Below are 17622 nucleotides of genomic sequence, written 5' to 3' on the forward strand. Positions count from 1 at the left end.
ATCGTGCCTCTATATTTAATCAGATAAGCAAAGGGTAGTTATTCTCCACTACAGAGGTTGTTTGCATGATCAATAGATTTTGTGTAACAAAACCTTTGTCCGGTGAGGTATACAAGTAATACATTATAGTTAGTTACATTATATGAACCAAATTGACCCTTGCACGCACACACTTAGCCTCAGTAGTACACTACAAACATCCTGTGGATGAATGTGAAAGTGCACTAATTGTATCGTATGCCTGAGGTTAGCAGAACTGTAGAGTCACTATAATGACACCATATTCAGGTTTAGCCTGAAGAGACGAGACTGTGAGGTCAAGCCTACCCCATTCAGAAACGTTATTCACCTGATGACCACACAACCGTCATACAGGTCACGTCACTGCCCCCGCAGCTAAGTATGATTTACACGCTGTGCTTAAGTGCGCGCACAAATGATCACAGCAAACAATGGCTTGTGTACAGGTACATTAAGGTCAGCCATATTCGCAAGTCAATGTAAATAGGTTTGTTTTAGTAACTGTTTAATGTGATTAAACATTTACTGAGGGGTGAGGACTGATAAATATTTAACGCTAGCTTTTCCTGGCTTTGATTGTCCTCCAGTCAGAGAGCATCCTACTTCCTGGGGTACGAAGGCATTTTCTTTTACTATGAGTAATTGATTACAACATTATTCTAGTCTAGTCATGCACAATCTTGCCCTTATCAAGAACAAAATTTGGAAAAATCTATGGTGGGGAGTGAGAAAATAAATCATCAATAGAACAAGGAAGTACATACAGTATTGCAGACATGTAGTCGGGTGTGTGAGAGAGAAGGGGTCTCTTTTATCTAAAAGATAAAAGGCTGTTAATACTGCAAATTCATGTATTTTCATTTTATTACAAACTTCTTAAAGGTTCTTGAGGTGCATCTTAAAATAATTATACAATTAATAACATCATGATTACAAATACTCCTCTGGAATTCCTGAATGCCTGAAGTAAGTTTAGAAATACAGAGATGACAGAATCAGAAATTGTACCTGACCTTAGGATCTGGATTTGGGGTTCTTATTTATATTAGCATAATTATTAAGTTTGTGTGGCTATAACTAAAATGGAAATCTGATCACCTGTCCAACTTATAGATGTAAGTACTAACACAGAGGTGCTGTTACTGTACCGGCATGAAGTCTTACTCACTTAAATAACGTATGTGACTATTAAAATATTCATAAAAATAATCACTGAAACATTCATCAAATGAATACCGGAATAAATAACAAATAAAAACCCAAATAAATTAACTGAAAAACATATTGTAATTAGCCCAGCCCGCTGCAGTCCTCATGCATACATTTATTTCACTTCTCAGGGGGCATTGTGTGAGATTGTGCATTTTTAAATGCACAATCTCACACATATCCCTGACTCAACTGTCAGCTGAACGTATCATCCCATTGATGTCATCAAAAGGACATGTAACATAATTCCCTTAATTTACATTCATATAAACATATAGGTTTTAAATGACACGATGGGCTGTTCAGTAATTCAAATCAAAGCATAAATGACAATATCTCATGGAGGCTGTGAGCATAAAATGTATTACGGGTGTAATGTCTCTCTTTTCCCTTCAGTCTCTCTTCTTCTTTTCTGTTCACCGCTACAGTGAGTCCCTCTGTCACAGGTCCGTCTGCCCGCCCCTCCAACCTGTCACAGGTCTTTGTAAAACACTTTGGTGAGTGGGAAACCCAAAAAACCTTTCTCCGGCTTCTCCAGCTTTTGCTCGTCCTCGTCCCCCTCCTCGTCTCCCAGCTCTCGGTATCCCAGCTTCTTAAAGAAGACCTCCCCTATCTTGGAGGGGTAGGGGATGTGGGCGTAGACCCTGTGCGTCCCCAAATCCCTCTCCCTCTCCTCCAAGCTCTGGACCAGCAGTTTGCCCAGGCCTTCCCGTCTGTACCAGCAGCCAACCACCAACCTGCAGATCCTGGTGATGCCCGCTCGCGTCTCGCCTTCCCGGCTCACGCAGCCCACAATCTCCCCGTCGCACTCGGCCAGCCACACCTGGCCGGCCGCTTGCTCCCTCTCCGGGTCGATTATCTCCGTCTCCTTTTCCTTTGTTCGGATTCTGCGTCTTGCCTTGATAAGAGATGAAAATAGCATCATTACAAGTACACAACACCGCTGGCAAATTGATAGAAATATAACATTAATGCTAAACACGGGAATGGCAGCAGCACGGCCAAAATACTTAATTATTAAACAAAGCAAGTAAACCCTGTGACCCTGTAAAGTAATCACCAGGCTCACAGGACTGTTCATGTTCAGGGCGCCATACACACTATATCTGGTGATGTTGTATAATGCTTGTGATGACTAACTATCCACAAACAACCCAATAAACACACATACACAAGCATGAGCAATACACACACATACACAAGCATGAGCAACAACCACAATGGAAAACACCATATTTGAGCTAAAAAGTGATGCGAAAACAATTACTACCTTTGTCTTTTTTTATTATAGGGTTGTTGTTTTTTCCTGCTGGTTTTTAGCTCATGATTCAAAGACTTCATTTCAAAGAGTTTAACAGCTGACCATGACAAATGCACTCTCTAAATGTGTACATAATATTCTACATACTGTATTGTACATGTCTGCTACTGTGAGTTATGTGTAGGGTCACAGGTGAATACTTGGTCAAATAACACTCTTTACTTGGTCAGCTCTTTTTCCCCCTCTACACCAAATCTATTTAGGCAAAAATCATATAGCTCAGCTATCAGCTTACAATGCAAAATGTTTGTGAGCTCATAGATCTGCCAATCTTTGGTGAATGTTGTGCCGAGAATAGGGATGCTAGTGCACGTGGATACATTTAATTAATATACAGTACATGTATGCAGTATAGACTCTCAACCAACCTTCCTCAAGTTGGGGGTCTTGCCACTGATCCTGCAATAAGGGTTAGACAGGGTCTCCTCCTCCTCCTCCGGAGGGCCACGGAAGCTGCTGCCCACGTAGTCCCAGTATGGCCGCGTGGTGCCCAGCACGCCCACGGACCTGGGCATGGTGAGCTTCAGGAAGATGATGAGGAGGAAGACTGGAACGGCCAGCGCCAGGATGAAGGAGTGGAGGAGACAGCGCAGCACGGAGGCCACGGTGGCCATCATGAAGAGACAGAGGGGCCGAGTGACGACGTGGAGGACCAGGCGGTTCTCCGTGCCCTCGCAGCCCTCCTGGAGGGGTGCGTTTGTTTGTAGGAAAGAGGTAGCGATCGATTGAAAATTGTATTAACAGATTGCAGAATGAGGTACATTTCAAGGAATGTACAGGTCCAATACAAAACCTGCTATGAGGATAAAACCAGAAAAAGCACTAAGACTTGTTTACATCAGGGTCCCATTTTCAATTCATCAAAGGGGAGAGAGAGAGAGAGAGAGAGAGAGAGAGAGAGAGAAACAATCTTGAGTGACACTGTGGTAATGTAGCCCCAGACAGTGGTTTCCAACTTTTTCAAGCACTCCCAAATTAATATGTATTTGGCTACGGATCCCAGGCAGTCTTAAAACATTTAGTGCCAGAGTGACTACCATACAAGATTTGTATCGTTCAAAAACTTCCACTTGCCAAGAACTTTGTGCGACACACACACACAGCCTTGAGAACATGTCACACCATGTTGTTGTAATAGTGGTAGACCTCACAAGATGGCGCCAGCCATTGACTTTTGAACTCAATGCAGTGGCTTGTGTGAGGTGTCTATTATAAATTGTCACACACCTGAGGTAAAACTTTTTTTAAGAAAGGTTTTACACACCTTGATGAGGGCTTTGACTGTTGGTATGTCATCCTCCTTCAACCTTCTCATTATCACCTGGTCCAACTCCAGCCTCACCATGGCTGCAGGGTTTTACACACCTACAAGGCTCTTTCTCCACACTCCAGGCACAGCAACATGCACAAATAATGTCTAGGAAGGGGAAGAGAGATTAGAGGAATGCTCATAGCTCCCCAGTCCCCACCAAATAGGCCTTTGTGAATTTGGTTTTTACTGTATTTTGTATGACATCTTAATTCTTAAATACAATTGGAATGGCAGCACTAATGCAGAAAGGAAAGACATTAAATGGAGGGCGTGGCCAGCCAGGAATACTCTACTATACAGTCGCAAGGCTAGCTACCACAATAAATGCCACCCTTAAAGTGGCTACCTGAGCATTCTAATGGTTGTCGACCGCAAAGGGTAAAAACTTTAAAGCCAAAATTACATATTAATGCATTATGACAGGAAATAGTTATTTAAATAATAACACTGTCTATTTAATGGGCTGTATTTTGCGTGTCTTAAGTACCAGGTCTTATTACCTAACTTGAGTAAACTAAAGACCTGGAGGTGTGATCAATGCTCTTTGGCCACTCAGAATAGCCAAATGGCATTGATCACGCCTCCAGGTCTTTATTTTACTCAAGTTAGGTAATAAGACCTGGTACTTATGACACGCAAAATACAGCCCATAGTGTCAGTCAGTCAGCTTGGTACCAACCATGCTGTGCAGTGGACATTTCTTTCTACATCACTGCAACGCTACCACCCCCAAAACAAACAGACAGAAGGGATTATTGGGGGATTTGTGCCGTGCATCTGTTCGCCTATTTCGCTTCCATGCCATGCTTGTACGGAATAGCATTTAGCAGGGTGGTCGTAACGGTAGAATTGTAGCAAACACCTCGTCCAGACCATAGTTAAAAATAAGGTCCAGACCCTTATATGGTGGTGGTGGTGATCACATAGCCACAGCATGAGAATCCGCTTACCTTCTGCAGCACGGCGCTCTCACATCACATGAAATGCAAAGCAATACTGTGAATGTACTGAATTTCCACCAGCCGTTTGTTGTGCAGAGTATTTATGTCTCCATTGGTCCAACACGACCCGGTTCGCACGTTTAATTGAACGACTCGAAGACGCTTTCTGCGTGGAGATGGAATTCTAGATCCAGTATTGCTCCGTTTATTCTCGCGTAAGCGTTTTGGTGCGCTGTCGTTCTACGCCATTTGCGTAACGGAGGATGCTGCGCACGCACTGCGCACCGGCGTACATGAATGGGACGTGGGCGTGAGAAGGTCCCGTTATTTATTTTATTAAATGAACCTGATCTGGAAATCACGGTTGAGGGTTGACAGTTGACACAATAAATAAGACAAAAGTATTAAAACCTTTAATTCATCATTTTATTAATAGCAATATTTACTATTTACTAATTTGTGTTGAAAGTGTGCCGTATTATACACAGTATTCACAAATACATAATTTAGTTCAGAAACAAACTTCCAAATACAGTATCAAGGAAACTAATATATTAAGTAACTTTCTAAGGTCCATAAACAGTCTCTGAATTTGACCAACCTTTTAAGGTTTGTGGCACCATGGCTTTATTACAGCACAGTACTTTTCTAACTTGCACAAGTAATTCATTCCAAGACCGCAACAACCTAAAGCCTGAGTTATACTAGGTTGCGCACCGGTGACACACAGAAAACAGCAGATATACAAGCTCACAACAGTATTCATTGTGATGATGAATTTAGTCATTTTTCATGTCATGTTTATGAATTGAATACATGCCGAATGGAAACAAGACCGCAATTCCTTTTTCTTTGGTGCTATCCTTTTAGACAAACTGTTTGACTGTACTCTGTTGCGGTTTACATTTCTGTCGAAGTAATAAAGTAATCAATCAATAGACGGTGAATTCATAACCGTTTCCATACACAAGATATAGTAGAATCAACAGAAAACTAGGGTGCGTTCGGAAATGTGCACCGGGAGCGCAATCGCCTATTATTAGTTTGTATTGGCAGTGCGCTCAGTGTCTGTGCCTATATCCGAACGCACACCTAATACTGGTTGTTTATTTTAATTATCCCATGTGGATATTGTCAGATTATTCGATTCCTCTGCTTCCGTATGCGACTTGTCGGTGTCATCCAGGATTTGTCACAGCGCAAAACAAAGCATGGCACTGCAGCAAAGCACTGTGGCGTTTATGAGCTCGCGGATCTACAAATCTGCTATTTTCGGTGCATGAAACCGGCATGCGGCAGAGTATATGTATATCACCCAACCGGTCAAAGTGCAAACGTCCTTCATTTCAACGAGACTCTCAGACCCTCTCAGTTTGACAGCTGCGCTTCTTGCGAGTTACACATCGCTCCGTGTCTCGTGGCGTCGTCTGTGGAGTTACTTAGTTGCGCGTCGAGGGCCTCCTTCACCTCGGCCGCTTTAACGCTCCCGTCCGTCCCCTCGCCGCTCTCCGAGCCCTCCCCGTCCTCTCGTCTGTCCATCGCTCCGTCCGCCATGCTGCTCACCTCGATGATCACGATCCCCTCCCCTCCTTCCAATTGAAATATACTTTCCATGGCTCCTCCGCCCTCCCCGTCTCTCCCGCGGGAGGCGCTGCCGCACCTTCCTCCTCCTGCGCCGTCCCCCGACATCGATTGTCCGTCTCTCTCGATCAACGCGATCATCTGCATGCCCTCCCCGCTCACCTGCTCCATCTTGCTGCCACCACCGCCGTCCTCCAGCTCGAACACCACCTCCTGCCCGTCGAGAGGCACCAGGCCTTGGGTGCGCGTGCAGGAGAGCTCCAGGCCGTCGTCCGGGCCTCGCGGGGTGTAGTGGCCGTCGGAAGGGCTCCCCTGCTGGGCCTCGGTTTGGAAATGAAGCACAAAAGACTCTCCCTGCCTCCCCTCCCCGTCCACCCCCTCCTCTCTGCTTTCGTGCTCTCCTCCTCCCCGTCCCCCTCCCCACTCCTGCAGGAGCGACACCACCCCCCGCTTCTCCTCCCCTCCTCCATCACCTCCTCCGCTCTGTCCGTCCGTCTGGAACTGCAGTACGTACGACTTCCCCTCTCCACCCGCTGCTCCGTCCACGTCGCCGTCCCCGTCGAACCGCAGCACGTACGACTCCCCGCCCCCCTCCTCTCCTTGCTGCTGCTGGTTTGTCCTTGTGTCGTTCTTGAAACACAACACAAACTGCTTCCCTGTCGCCTCTGTCCTTACTTCCTCTAGGGCGGCACAGGGTTCCCCACCCGAGGCCGCAGGGGCAGAAGAAGCGGTGATCTGTGTTGAGGTCACCGTGGTGCTAACCGTGACGGAGGATCCTGAGCTAGGGGTCGTAAGGGATATAGAGGAGGCGGAAGGGCTTGGCAACGTGATGGAGGTTGTGGAAAGGGTAGAGGGGGACACAGGTGATGAAGATGAAAATGGCGATAATGACGCTACAGTAACACTAGCAGCATTAACAGAGGGCACCACGTTGCAGTTCACGTTGCAGTTCGCCACCGCCGTGGTTCCTGTGCCTCCACCAGCTTGGCTGACAGCCGGAGGGTTCTGGGGGCTTGCTTTGGGCTTGCGACCTCGTCGGCCCCTCGCAGTGCGCGTGCTCCTTCCCAGGATTGGCTTGCTCAGCAGGGAACCGGGAAGAGGGCGCGCCAGCATCGGAGATGCGGCGCCATTGGTGATGTAGAGCTGAGTGGTGTGCGGTTGTTGCTGGGACAACGTGGGAAAGTGTGGGATCTGGGGGCCAGGGCTCAACACTGGCTGGAGCGTCTGGAGCAACGGAAGGGTCTCCGAGCCGGAGGCAGCATGGTTGGCGGTCGACGTGGGGACCAGAATGAGGCTGGGCTGGCTGCCATTGGTGGAGGGACACTGCAGGAGGAGGTAGTTCTGTGTCTGGGGAGGGGGGGGAGGCGGCGGCGGCGGCGGGGGCGTGGCGGGCGTCGGGGCCGACAGCGGGATGAGCTGCAGGCCGCTGGCCGTCTGGATCATGAAGTAGTTCTGGGAGGTGTTGGGCGGGATGTCCAGCGCCGGCTGGGACACAATCAGGCTGCCACTGCTCCCCGACGCCTCCAGGGTGATGGGGTTGAGGAGGGTGGTCGTGGTCGTGACCCCGCCCACGCTGGCCTTCACCGACACGCCGTCTTTCAGCGCCCCGGCGTTGGCGGTGGTGGGGGCGGCGCTGCCGCCCACGGGGCCCAGCAGGGAGGCGCCGCCGCCGTGCGTCCTGATGTGCCTCTGCAGGTAGGAGTGCAGGACAAACTCCTTGAAGCAGTACGGACACTTGTAGTCCTTGCTGGAGGAGTGCGTGCGCAGGTGCAGCTGCAGGTTGGAGGAGTGCGTGAAGCTTTTACTGCAGTGGGTGCACTGGAACGGCCGCTCGCCAGAGTGGGTGCGCTCGTGCTGTGTTCACAGAGAGGAAGCAGACAGAGACCATTTAACAACAACATGGAACCCCGGCATACCCGTTCTGGTGGGAGAGGGCAACATTAGTGAGCTTGTAGATTGGATATTTCCGGGCAAAGACAGATTCCGCGCCCTTTCCTAAACATTGGATCAAAATAGTGATGTAACAAGTCAATTGAACTAATCTATTTAATGTATTGTAAAAATAATTCAAAATCATATAAAATAATATAAAATGCTCTGCCCCTATTGCAGTCTCCCTCCCAAGCTTCCAACTAAAGTAAAAGTAAGCCTTGCAGAGCCATGAGGACCATAGGGCAGGAGCCTATCTCCTGTTTCTGTAGCGTGGCTGCGTGAGGCACCTTGATGAACAAGTACACCCCCCCGGATATGACGCTAGTATGTCACAGGGACTTACCCCAATCCAACCCTTGATGCCGAGTGCCAGACTCTTTGGTATGACTAGCCCGGGGATCAACCTTCCAGTCTCAGGGCGGACACTCTTGTAACCACAAGGCCACTGAGCTGGCCTTCCAAATAAAAACAGCCCTCATAATGCGTGTGGCTGCCTGGGGGGTTACCTGTTTGAGGTTGGAGGTCTGGGAGAAGGATTTGTTGCAGATGGCACAGGTGTGAGGTCGTAGGCCAGAGTGCATCTGACTGTGTCTGCGCAGGCAGCTGGTGTTCTTGAAGGACTTGCCGCACTCCTTGCACACGTACGGCCTCTCGCCCGTGTGCTGCCGCAGGTGGTACTGGTAATGGGAGCTCCACTTGAAGGTGAGCGGGCAGTGGGGGCACTGGAACGCCCTCACCCCCGTGTGCACCTGGTTGGGGAGGTGAAGGAGAGAGGGAATGTCACAACCGGGACAATTTACGTTTTAGATACTGTTTTATAATTCGACGACCTCGCAGGCGTATACAAAGACTAAATTATGTAGTTTAGATAGCATATTATGTAGACAGCATTCTGTAGTGCAGGGGTTCTCAACGTTTTTGGCTGGGAACCCCCGGAAATGCTTTGGCCATGTCTCGCGCCCCCCGCCCCCCTCCCCATCCCCAATACAAACTGACTGCAAAAATAACCTTAACAATAGAGAAAATATATTCAGAAATTAATACTGAAACCAGATCTAATCATTGATGACTATTTCTATGTATTACCATGTGTTGTTCTTGCTCTGGAAAATGCCTAAATAGTTTGAATTTCTACACTGTAGAAATGCGTACAATCCTCAGTGTTCCATTCCATTCCGTGCAATCTCCCCTGCTGGTCCCCAGGCCCGATATTATTCATTTATTTTATTTTTAAATTATTTATACTTTTGTTTTCAGGGAAGAGGTTTTCATAAGGAAGTTGTAGCCCATTATCAGGCATCTGTTTCTCATCTTATCACTTTGTTTCATCACTGCAGCAAAGAGATAAACTTGATGTAGCTTCCATGTACGTGAAGACATGGAAGGTTACCCTCTGGTGTATGAACAGCAGAGAGGAGAGACAGCAGAGACATGGAAGGTTACCCTCTGGTGTATGGACAGCAGAGAGGAGAGACAGCAGAGACATGGAACGTTACCCTCTGGTGTATGGAGAGCAGAGAGGACCTCTTGAAGCTCTTCCCACACTCAGTGCAGCGGAACGGCCTCTCTCCTGTGTGGTCTCTCATGTGGTACTTGAGTCCTGATGAGCCCTTGAAAGCCTTCCCACACTCAGAGCAGCGGTATGGTCTCTCTGTGGGCCACACAATGTTTGAAACATGTAAAAAAAAGAAAAAAAAAAAAAGAAAAGTTGGTTCGTTGGTTTCACGCAACGTTTCACACTAGAAAGGTGCTCAGAGGGATCCCACACCACATGCGCTATTAGGGGCATTCTGAAGACGAAAAGGAAGACGTGAAGTCGGCACACAAGAAAATGCTCCCATAGTAGTTTAATACCACCTCATGACTCATTCCGAATGTGAGACAAACAAAAGAGAAGGAGAGCACAACACCAATGTTGAGGCGTTGCTGACCACAGTAAATGTAAACACACACACACACACACACACACACACACACACACACACACACACACACACACACACACACACACACACACACACACACACACACACACACACACACACACACACACACACACACACACACACACACACACACACAATATAATTCACTGTGATTGGTCTACTTTCCTTAGGGGACATACATGTCATACAGGGGACTTGCATACATATTGGAATGATTATGTATACTTTACTTTTCACAAGTTAATGTATTGGGTCTGATTTTGTGCTTGAGTGTTTTAGACTAGTGTTCTACTTCAGAAAAGCCTCCTATGTGAACAGGACAGGTGTTGAAAGTTTGCACTCTTATATACTTTAAACAATGCATCTGGTTCTGGTTCCATGTGATTGTGAAATAAATAACATAACATCCTTATGTGGGTAACAGTTTGGGGCACATGCATACAAACGCACTTCTAGATGGCTGACCAGACCAAGAACCACAATGTGAATAAGTCAAAAGACTGTTTCCAAGTTACTGTTTCCAAGTTACAAGTAACAAGTTATCCATGTCAGACAAGACACTGAAGACATTACTGATTACACCCTCTTGGTTGCAGGTGTAATCATGTCACTTTGTTTGTAAATGAGAATGTCTACTTTTTATACTTTGGACAAAATGTACTAAATAAAACCGTTGATGGAAAAATGGTGTATTAATGTACAATGACGTACGGCTGAATCTGTGAAACGAGTCAGGTCCTTTAATGCTTAATACTGTATGTGCAACAGGGCCATTCGTGGCCAAATTTGACTGAGTGACTGCCATTGGATGTTTTTTAATTTCTGTTTTTCTGTCATATGAAAGCAGGGAATCATAGCTTCAAATTGACATATTGGTTGTTCAGTTTGACCCACCAGTTTTGGAGATATTGCTTACAGAGTAATGTCTTGCAGAAAACAGCGAGTTGAGAAAACAGGCTTGAAAGGTTCACTTCTGTGGTCTCTAACATTACACATAGCTACATGTTTATGCATTTATTTCAGCTCCGCTATTTATTTAAGACATGCTCTAGTATGTGAAGAGTCTGCCTGTGCTATTAACGCATTTTGGATAAAATATAAATAAATTCAGTTTTTCTCCTCTGGTGAAAAGCTGGACGTTGCACGATGGCATTCCCTCAGTCAAATATGGTCACTTCATTCTGAAAGGGCGGGTGGTGTAACCCATTTTGGGGCGGGAACCCCTTTTGGTTTTTCAAACATTATGTTATAATTTAGCTATTGAAAAATAGCAGATCTATAAGCTCATAGCGCGCCACCGAGTGGCGCGCTATGAACTTGTAGGTCTGCTATTTTTGAAAAATCTTTAAAATGTGCCTCAAATCTTTCAGAAAATGATTTAGAAAACATTTATTTAAAATTTCGACGTCAGGCCCGAATGGGTTAAAAAAAAAACAGCCCGTCCTCCCGCCCCATGACATCTATTCCGATATCCACACCCGTACCTCCGGCGGCGAGGGCGGTTTTCCCGCCACCAGCTGCTTTCCTGGGCGCCTTGGCCGGCTTGGCGTGCTGCTGCTGCTGCTCCTGCTCCTCCCCCACGGCGATGATGTCCACGTGGATCTCCCGCTGGACGCCGCCGCCGGCCTGCTGCTTGTCCGCGCGGCCGGGCGAGGAGGGCATGGGGAGGGACAGCGACAGGGACGCGGGACACACAATCTCCGCCTCCGCCTCGGCCAGGAGCCGCTGCTCGGGCGTGTGGGAGTGCTGGTGGGTGAGCAGCGACGACAGCAGGGGGAAGGAGCGGTCGCACGCCGAGCAGCTGAACTGGGAGCGCGACTGGGACGACAGGGAGTGCATCTGGAGAGGAGAGGAGGTTGGGGGAGGTGCGATGGTGAACTACCGGTAATTGATTTTCGATTACAAGAAAATATAATTTAACCCTTTGGTTAAGACCTGAGGCCGATTCCACAAAATAATGCCTTCTAAATCAATAGAAGGCATCAGTTAAAGTAATCACACTTTCAAGATAAAAAAAAAATAGCAGATATAAAAGTGAGCTTGTATATACAGTATCTGCTATTTTTTGAGTGGTGCAACCATAGGGTGCAGCCACTCCAAAGCCCAGCTATGTCCGGTCCCTCCCCATGTCTGCCTGTATGTATGTTTAGGGTACCAACAGGTGACAAAGTGGCGCTGTTGAGCTTCACACTGTGCACAGGTGCATGATGGGGAGCTGAGTTTTTTTGCACCACTCACTTCAGACGGGTCGGATTTTTTAATAGAAAACGCAAAAATAAAAAATGATACACAGATGCTTTCCCGGTTTTAATGGGTTAATTTTTTGCCTATAGTTTTCAGGTTGGCTCTGAATAATTAATTTCATAGGTTCATAGGTACTGGTCAGTGCCAGTGGTTACTGTGTGATTGGCCTATTTCATAGGCAGAGAATCATCATAGGCCCTATGATGTCTATTTAAAAGAATGGGAGTGCACTCGACCAGGAGGAATATTCTTCTGAACAGACAGACCCAACCAATATCCCAACGTTTGTTTAGTCAGCCTCACCAATGAGACATGTCTGGTGAGGCCCCCGGTCGTCTTGAAGGTCTTGTTGCAGTAGCCACACTGCAGCCCTGCGCCGCTGGCTCTGACTTCCAGCTGTCCGTCTGAGCTCTGAGTGACCTCGGTGAAGCTCTGCAACAGGTCAAACTGGGCCTGGGTCGTCTCCATGTTCTGAAGGAAATAATAACACGTCACCAACAGTCCCAACAACTTTGGGTTAACATATTTTGTTAGAATGCAAACATTTTTGGAGTTGGGTCACAGATGTCGGGGATTCATTGCCTTGCTCAAGGGCACATCGATGGGGTGCTGAGAGAGAATATCTCTGCTGTCGGGCAGAAACCAGTCCAAAATATTAAAGTTTCAAGGGGAAAGAATTAGGTGGTAAGGACGTTCCTCTAACATAAAGAATAAAGAATTAGGTGGTAAGGACGTTCCTCTAACATAAAGCAAGGAATTCTGCAGGGACATTTTGACGCTCACAAAGTGAAGTAATGCTGACACACATCTCAAATTGCGTGAAACTAAAACAAGACCCTAAGAAGACTATAATGAATTATGAATAACTGTCACTTGACTCCGTTCCATCACTTACCACGTTGTCTCCATCCGCCGTCAGGCCCAGCAGCTCGTCGGCCACGTGTCCGTTCTCGGTCACCGTGGTGGTCTCCACCACCTCCTCAAAGTCGGCCAGCAGGTGCCCGGCTCCCACCAGGCCCACCCCGACCTCCATGCCCACCGCCGCGCCCCCCACGTCCGCCCCGCCGCCCTCCCCCCCGCGGAGCTCCCTCGGAGCCATGTGGATGGCCTGGTGCTCCTCCAGCTCCGTCCGCGTGCCGAACGTCTGGTTGCAGCTGCCGCAGCTGTAGAGCAGCAAGCTGGCGCCCGTGTCCGTGCTGAGGTGGACCTCGGTGCCGATGGCCCGCATGTTGTCTCCCCCCGAGGGGGCGAGGGCCAGCTGGGGGAGGAGGCCCTGGGCCTGGCCGCCGGGCGAGGCGGCCGCGGCGGCCGAGAGGAACACCTCTTCCATGGCACCCTCCTGGCTCACGAAGCCCACCATCTCCGTCAGCATGGACGACGTCACGACGTCCTCCGACCCCACTACCACCTCCACGATCTGACCCCCCAGCTCGCCTACTCCTCCCCCCGAGCACGCCTTTCCCTCCTTGGCCGCCGCCGCCGCGTGGGAGTTCTTATGCAGCGCCAGGTTGGACGAGTGCGTGAAGCTCCGGCCGCACTCGGCGCACACGTAGGGCCGCTCGCCGGTGTGTATGCGCATGTGTTGCCTCAGGTTGGTGGACTGAGTGAAGGACTTCTTGCACACGGTGCAGGTGTACGGCTTGACGCCCAGGTGCACGTTCTTGTGCCGCCGGAGGCTGCTGGAGTTCTTGAAGGCCTTGGGACAGCTGTCGCACGGGTACGGGCACTCGCCGGTGTGCTGCCGCAGGTGGTACTGGTAATGGGAGCTCCATTTGAAGGTGAGCGGGCAATAGGGGCACAGGAAGGTACGCAGACCAGTGTGAACACTCTGATGGACCTGGAGCATAGACAAAAGGGTGGAATTATCGATCACATTGACCCTAGTAACTTCTGAGGTTTATTTTGGCTATGCGTTTACTGTACATTACAATCATAATAGAAAATGACATGCATAGTAATAACAGTAGACTGTGTTATTATTTATGTAATAATGATGTTACTGTAGCTTCCACAGAGCAATTACAGTCTGTGCTGCAGCATAAGGTCTTAGCATGTTATGACAATGCAAATATATAATGTATTAATATATCTGTACTTAAGATGCCTTAATGTGTTAATAGACTTTGAACAACAAATCTCTTATTTCTTACTACCTTTAAATGCCATCTCACCTGGAGCAGAGAGGAGCGTTTGAAGGCTTTGCCACAGTCCTGACATTTGTAGGGCTTCTCTCCCGAGTGAGACCTGATAACAGAAAACGTCGTTCAAAACACACAAACCACTCTCACATACGGAACCCGTAGGACGTGCAAGCATAAGTGCTCGGGCAGTGCTTTTCTTCTATGTTGTTAATGAATGAAAAGCCACACATGGACACTCCACTCACGCATTAAAAAAAAAACTGCCCTGGGTTGAAAAAAGGGTGTCTTCACGTACCTGGAGTCTACTTTGGACTCCAGACACCCTCAGGGTTTTTGTAGGGGGTTCTAAATTGACCTTTACAGGTCTGTGTAACTCTAGAGAGATGGTGGTCTTTGAAAGTGAAAAAACAAATACAAGAGTTTGACAACCAATGTCCTGGACTGGAGAGACAACACAGAGGCTGTCTACAAGAAGGGACAGAGCAGACTGTACCTCCTGAGGAGGCTCAAGTCCTTTGGTGTGTGTAGCAGGCTACTGGTGTTGTTCTACCAGTCTGTTGTGGCCAGCGTGCTCTTCTATGCAGTGGTATGCTGGGGAGGGGGCATCAAGGCCGGTGAGCTCAACAGGCTCAATAAAATTATAAAGAAGGCCAGCTCTGTTGTTGGCCTCCGAATGGAGAGCCTGCAGTCAGTCGCGGAGAGGAGGATCGGGGTTAAACTGGACTCCATGCTGGCAAATCCCTCCCACCCCTTCAATGAGGTGCTGCGGGATAGGACAAGCACTTTCAGCCGTAGGCTCACACTCCCCCTGATGCGCAGGGAACGCTACAGACTCTCTTTCATGCCAACTGCCATCAGACTTTTTAATGCAAAGGCATAAGAACTGCCCCCCCAAAATGGCATATGGTCCTTGGTTGTCTGGTCTTGTGTGATATGTCATTTGTGTTTGTTCTGTGTTGTTCTGTCTGTCCAGTAGTTTTTAGCTTTTTAGTTTCTATGCACTTTATGCTGTTGTAACACTTCAATTTCCCCTCGGGGATTAATAAAGTATATCTCATCTCATCTCTCTCTCATCTCAAGGGAATATGTTCCAGACCTTTTAATGAAACTATAGATTACTACCGAGTACTGAACTGGTTCAATGAGAACAGATTTAGCATGTCCAATTTGTCCATGGCTGAAATGGAATCGGTGTAGTTCTATATTGGGTCAGGGGGTGTTAAAGAGGATCACTTCTAATGTAATGTTGTCTTTTTCAATTTAGTCTTTTATGCATTTTGCAGTTTTGTTTTAATGTATTTCACCTGCACAAACAAGCAAATGTCTGCCATCTTTCTATGTTGTTTGTCATGTTCTACAGTAAACTACCCAGCCGCGCGCACGTGTACGCACACGCACACGCACACGCACACGCACACACACACACACACACACACACACACACACACACACACACACACACAGAGAGAGAGAGAGAGAGGAGTACCTTTGGTGGTAGAGCAGCGCCGAGGAGCCTTTGAAGGCCTTGGGGCAGAGGTTACAGCGGTAAGGCCTCTCGTTGTTGTGGCTGCGCTGGTGGTGCGTGAGGCGCGACGACCAGCGGAAGCTCTTGCCACAGTCCAGGCACTGGAAGGGGTGGTCCACCTGGTCCTGGTGGCGGGCCGGCGCCGACGACGTCACCATCTCCAACACCACCTCCTCTCCGCCTTCCACCACCGCCCTCTCCACCTCCGCCAGGACCCCCTCCTCCTCCTCCTCCTCCTCCTCCTCGCCCCGCTCTCCTCCGTCGTCCTCGCCATCCTCCCCCGACCCCAGCAGCGAGGAGGGGAAGGGAGAGAGCGACGCCGAGGACTGCGTGGGGAGGAGTTCCGCTTGGACCACCAGAGTGGCCACAGAGTTGGCCATTGACAGACGGGATGGGTGGTGGTACTGGCGCAGCACAGGCGGGAGTGGGGTACCTTATTGGCACTTAGCTGTCAGTTCTGGTGAAGAATTGTCTCTTTGCCACCTTCCTTCATTGTCCCTGCTCATTCTTTGAGCAGTGCTTCTGCAGTGAACACGTCTGTCTTTCCAGGGCGCAAGGTCCTATTCTGAAATGTCATAAAATGAAAATGACAGAATTATAACTTGGATAACTCCTTTTTATGTCTGTCTCTTTAAATGCCTCCCTCCATCCCTGTTCAGGCTTCCCTGTTTAGTCCACACCTCCTCCCACCTCCCTCCTCCCTGCTGTCTTTCCATTGACCATCATTGTATCTTCTGTCCCAGTGTCCCCGCAGTGCGGTGCAAACTCACTCCCACATAGCAGCTCACTCTCTATATTATTACATCAAAAGTGCTCCCCTAATTCCAGTCGCCGGTTTGAAAAAACAGCAGACAACCAACCAACAGACATTCAGCGAAAATGACAGCTTGGTCGCTATTTACCAAAACATAACAATTCTGGCCTTCAAATGCATTCTAGACCTCGTCAATGCGGAGTTACTCCATTAAAAATGATCGGTATTGGTGCATGCATTGCAACAGACCTGAACGGATGCTCACCCGACAGTTTTAACTCATCGTTAATGTTGTTGTTGTTGATGATGTTTGTTGATGTTGTGAAAAGGAGCTGGGATCCGCAGTGCTAATCCACACAACCTTAACAATAAACCCAGCGCAAACTAACTAGCAGTTCTCCACCCGATGCCGCCTTCCAACAACAGCGATCGCTATTGGCTACGTGAGACAATAAACGAAGCAGTACCATTGGTCAAGCGCTTCAAGGGTCTCATTTTTTGTTTTCAACCTGATTACAAACTGTTTATAGTCTTCATTTTTTGGCTTAAACCACTTAATACTGAATTGCACACTTTAACATATCTTACCAAAGACATATAATACTCAATTCCTCTTTATTGTTTTAGGAAGGACATTTATATTAGGTTTTTTCAATCTGGTGCAATGCTTTATGGGTTATGTAGTGTTGGACGGG

The 17622-nt window shown here is 48.0% G+C and overlaps 2 protein-coding genes across 2 annotated transcripts; both read right to left on the reverse strand.

Annotated features, from left to right (window-relative positions):
- Positions 1-873: 873 nt before the first annotated feature.
- nat14 (N-acetyltransferase 14 (GCN5-related, putative)) lies at positions 874-5013 on the reverse strand. The gene is made up of 4 exons (XM_083760788.1): positions 4814-5013; positions 3816-3968; positions 2920-3234; positions 874-2128 (listed from the first exon to the last, which is right to left on the reverse strand). The coding sequence occupies exons 2-4, from the start codon at positions 3894-3896 to the stop codon at positions 1703-1705; spliced, it is 822 nt and encodes a 273-aa protein (XP_083616914.1). The 5' UTR covers positions 3897-3968; positions 4814-5013; the 3' UTR covers positions 874-1702.
- A 1159-nt stretch (positions 5014-6172) lies between these two features.
- Positions 6173-17332, reverse strand: znf628 (zinc finger protein 628; the record flags this gene model as incomplete). The annotated part of the gene is made up of 9 exons (XM_083762092.1): positions 17193-17332; positions 16135-16738; positions 14679-14751; positions 13403-14344; positions 12811-12978; positions 11748-12102; positions 9814-9968; positions 8824-9066; positions 6173-8239 (listed from the first exon to the last, which is right to left on the reverse strand). Exons 2-9 carry the CDS (start codon positions 16551-16553, stop codon positions 6173-6175), a joined length of 4422 nt encoding a protein of 1473 aa, XP_083618218.1. The 5' UTR covers positions 16554-16738; positions 17193-17332.
- Between the last annotated feature and the right edge of the window lie 290 nt (positions 17333-17622).

This window comes from Protomyctophum parallelum (assembly GCF_964188405.1).
Source record: "Protomyctophum parallelum genome assembly, chromosome: 3".
Taxonomy (NCBI): Eukaryota; Metazoa; Chordata; class Actinopteri; order Myctophiformes; family Myctophidae; genus Protomyctophum; species Protomyctophum parallelum.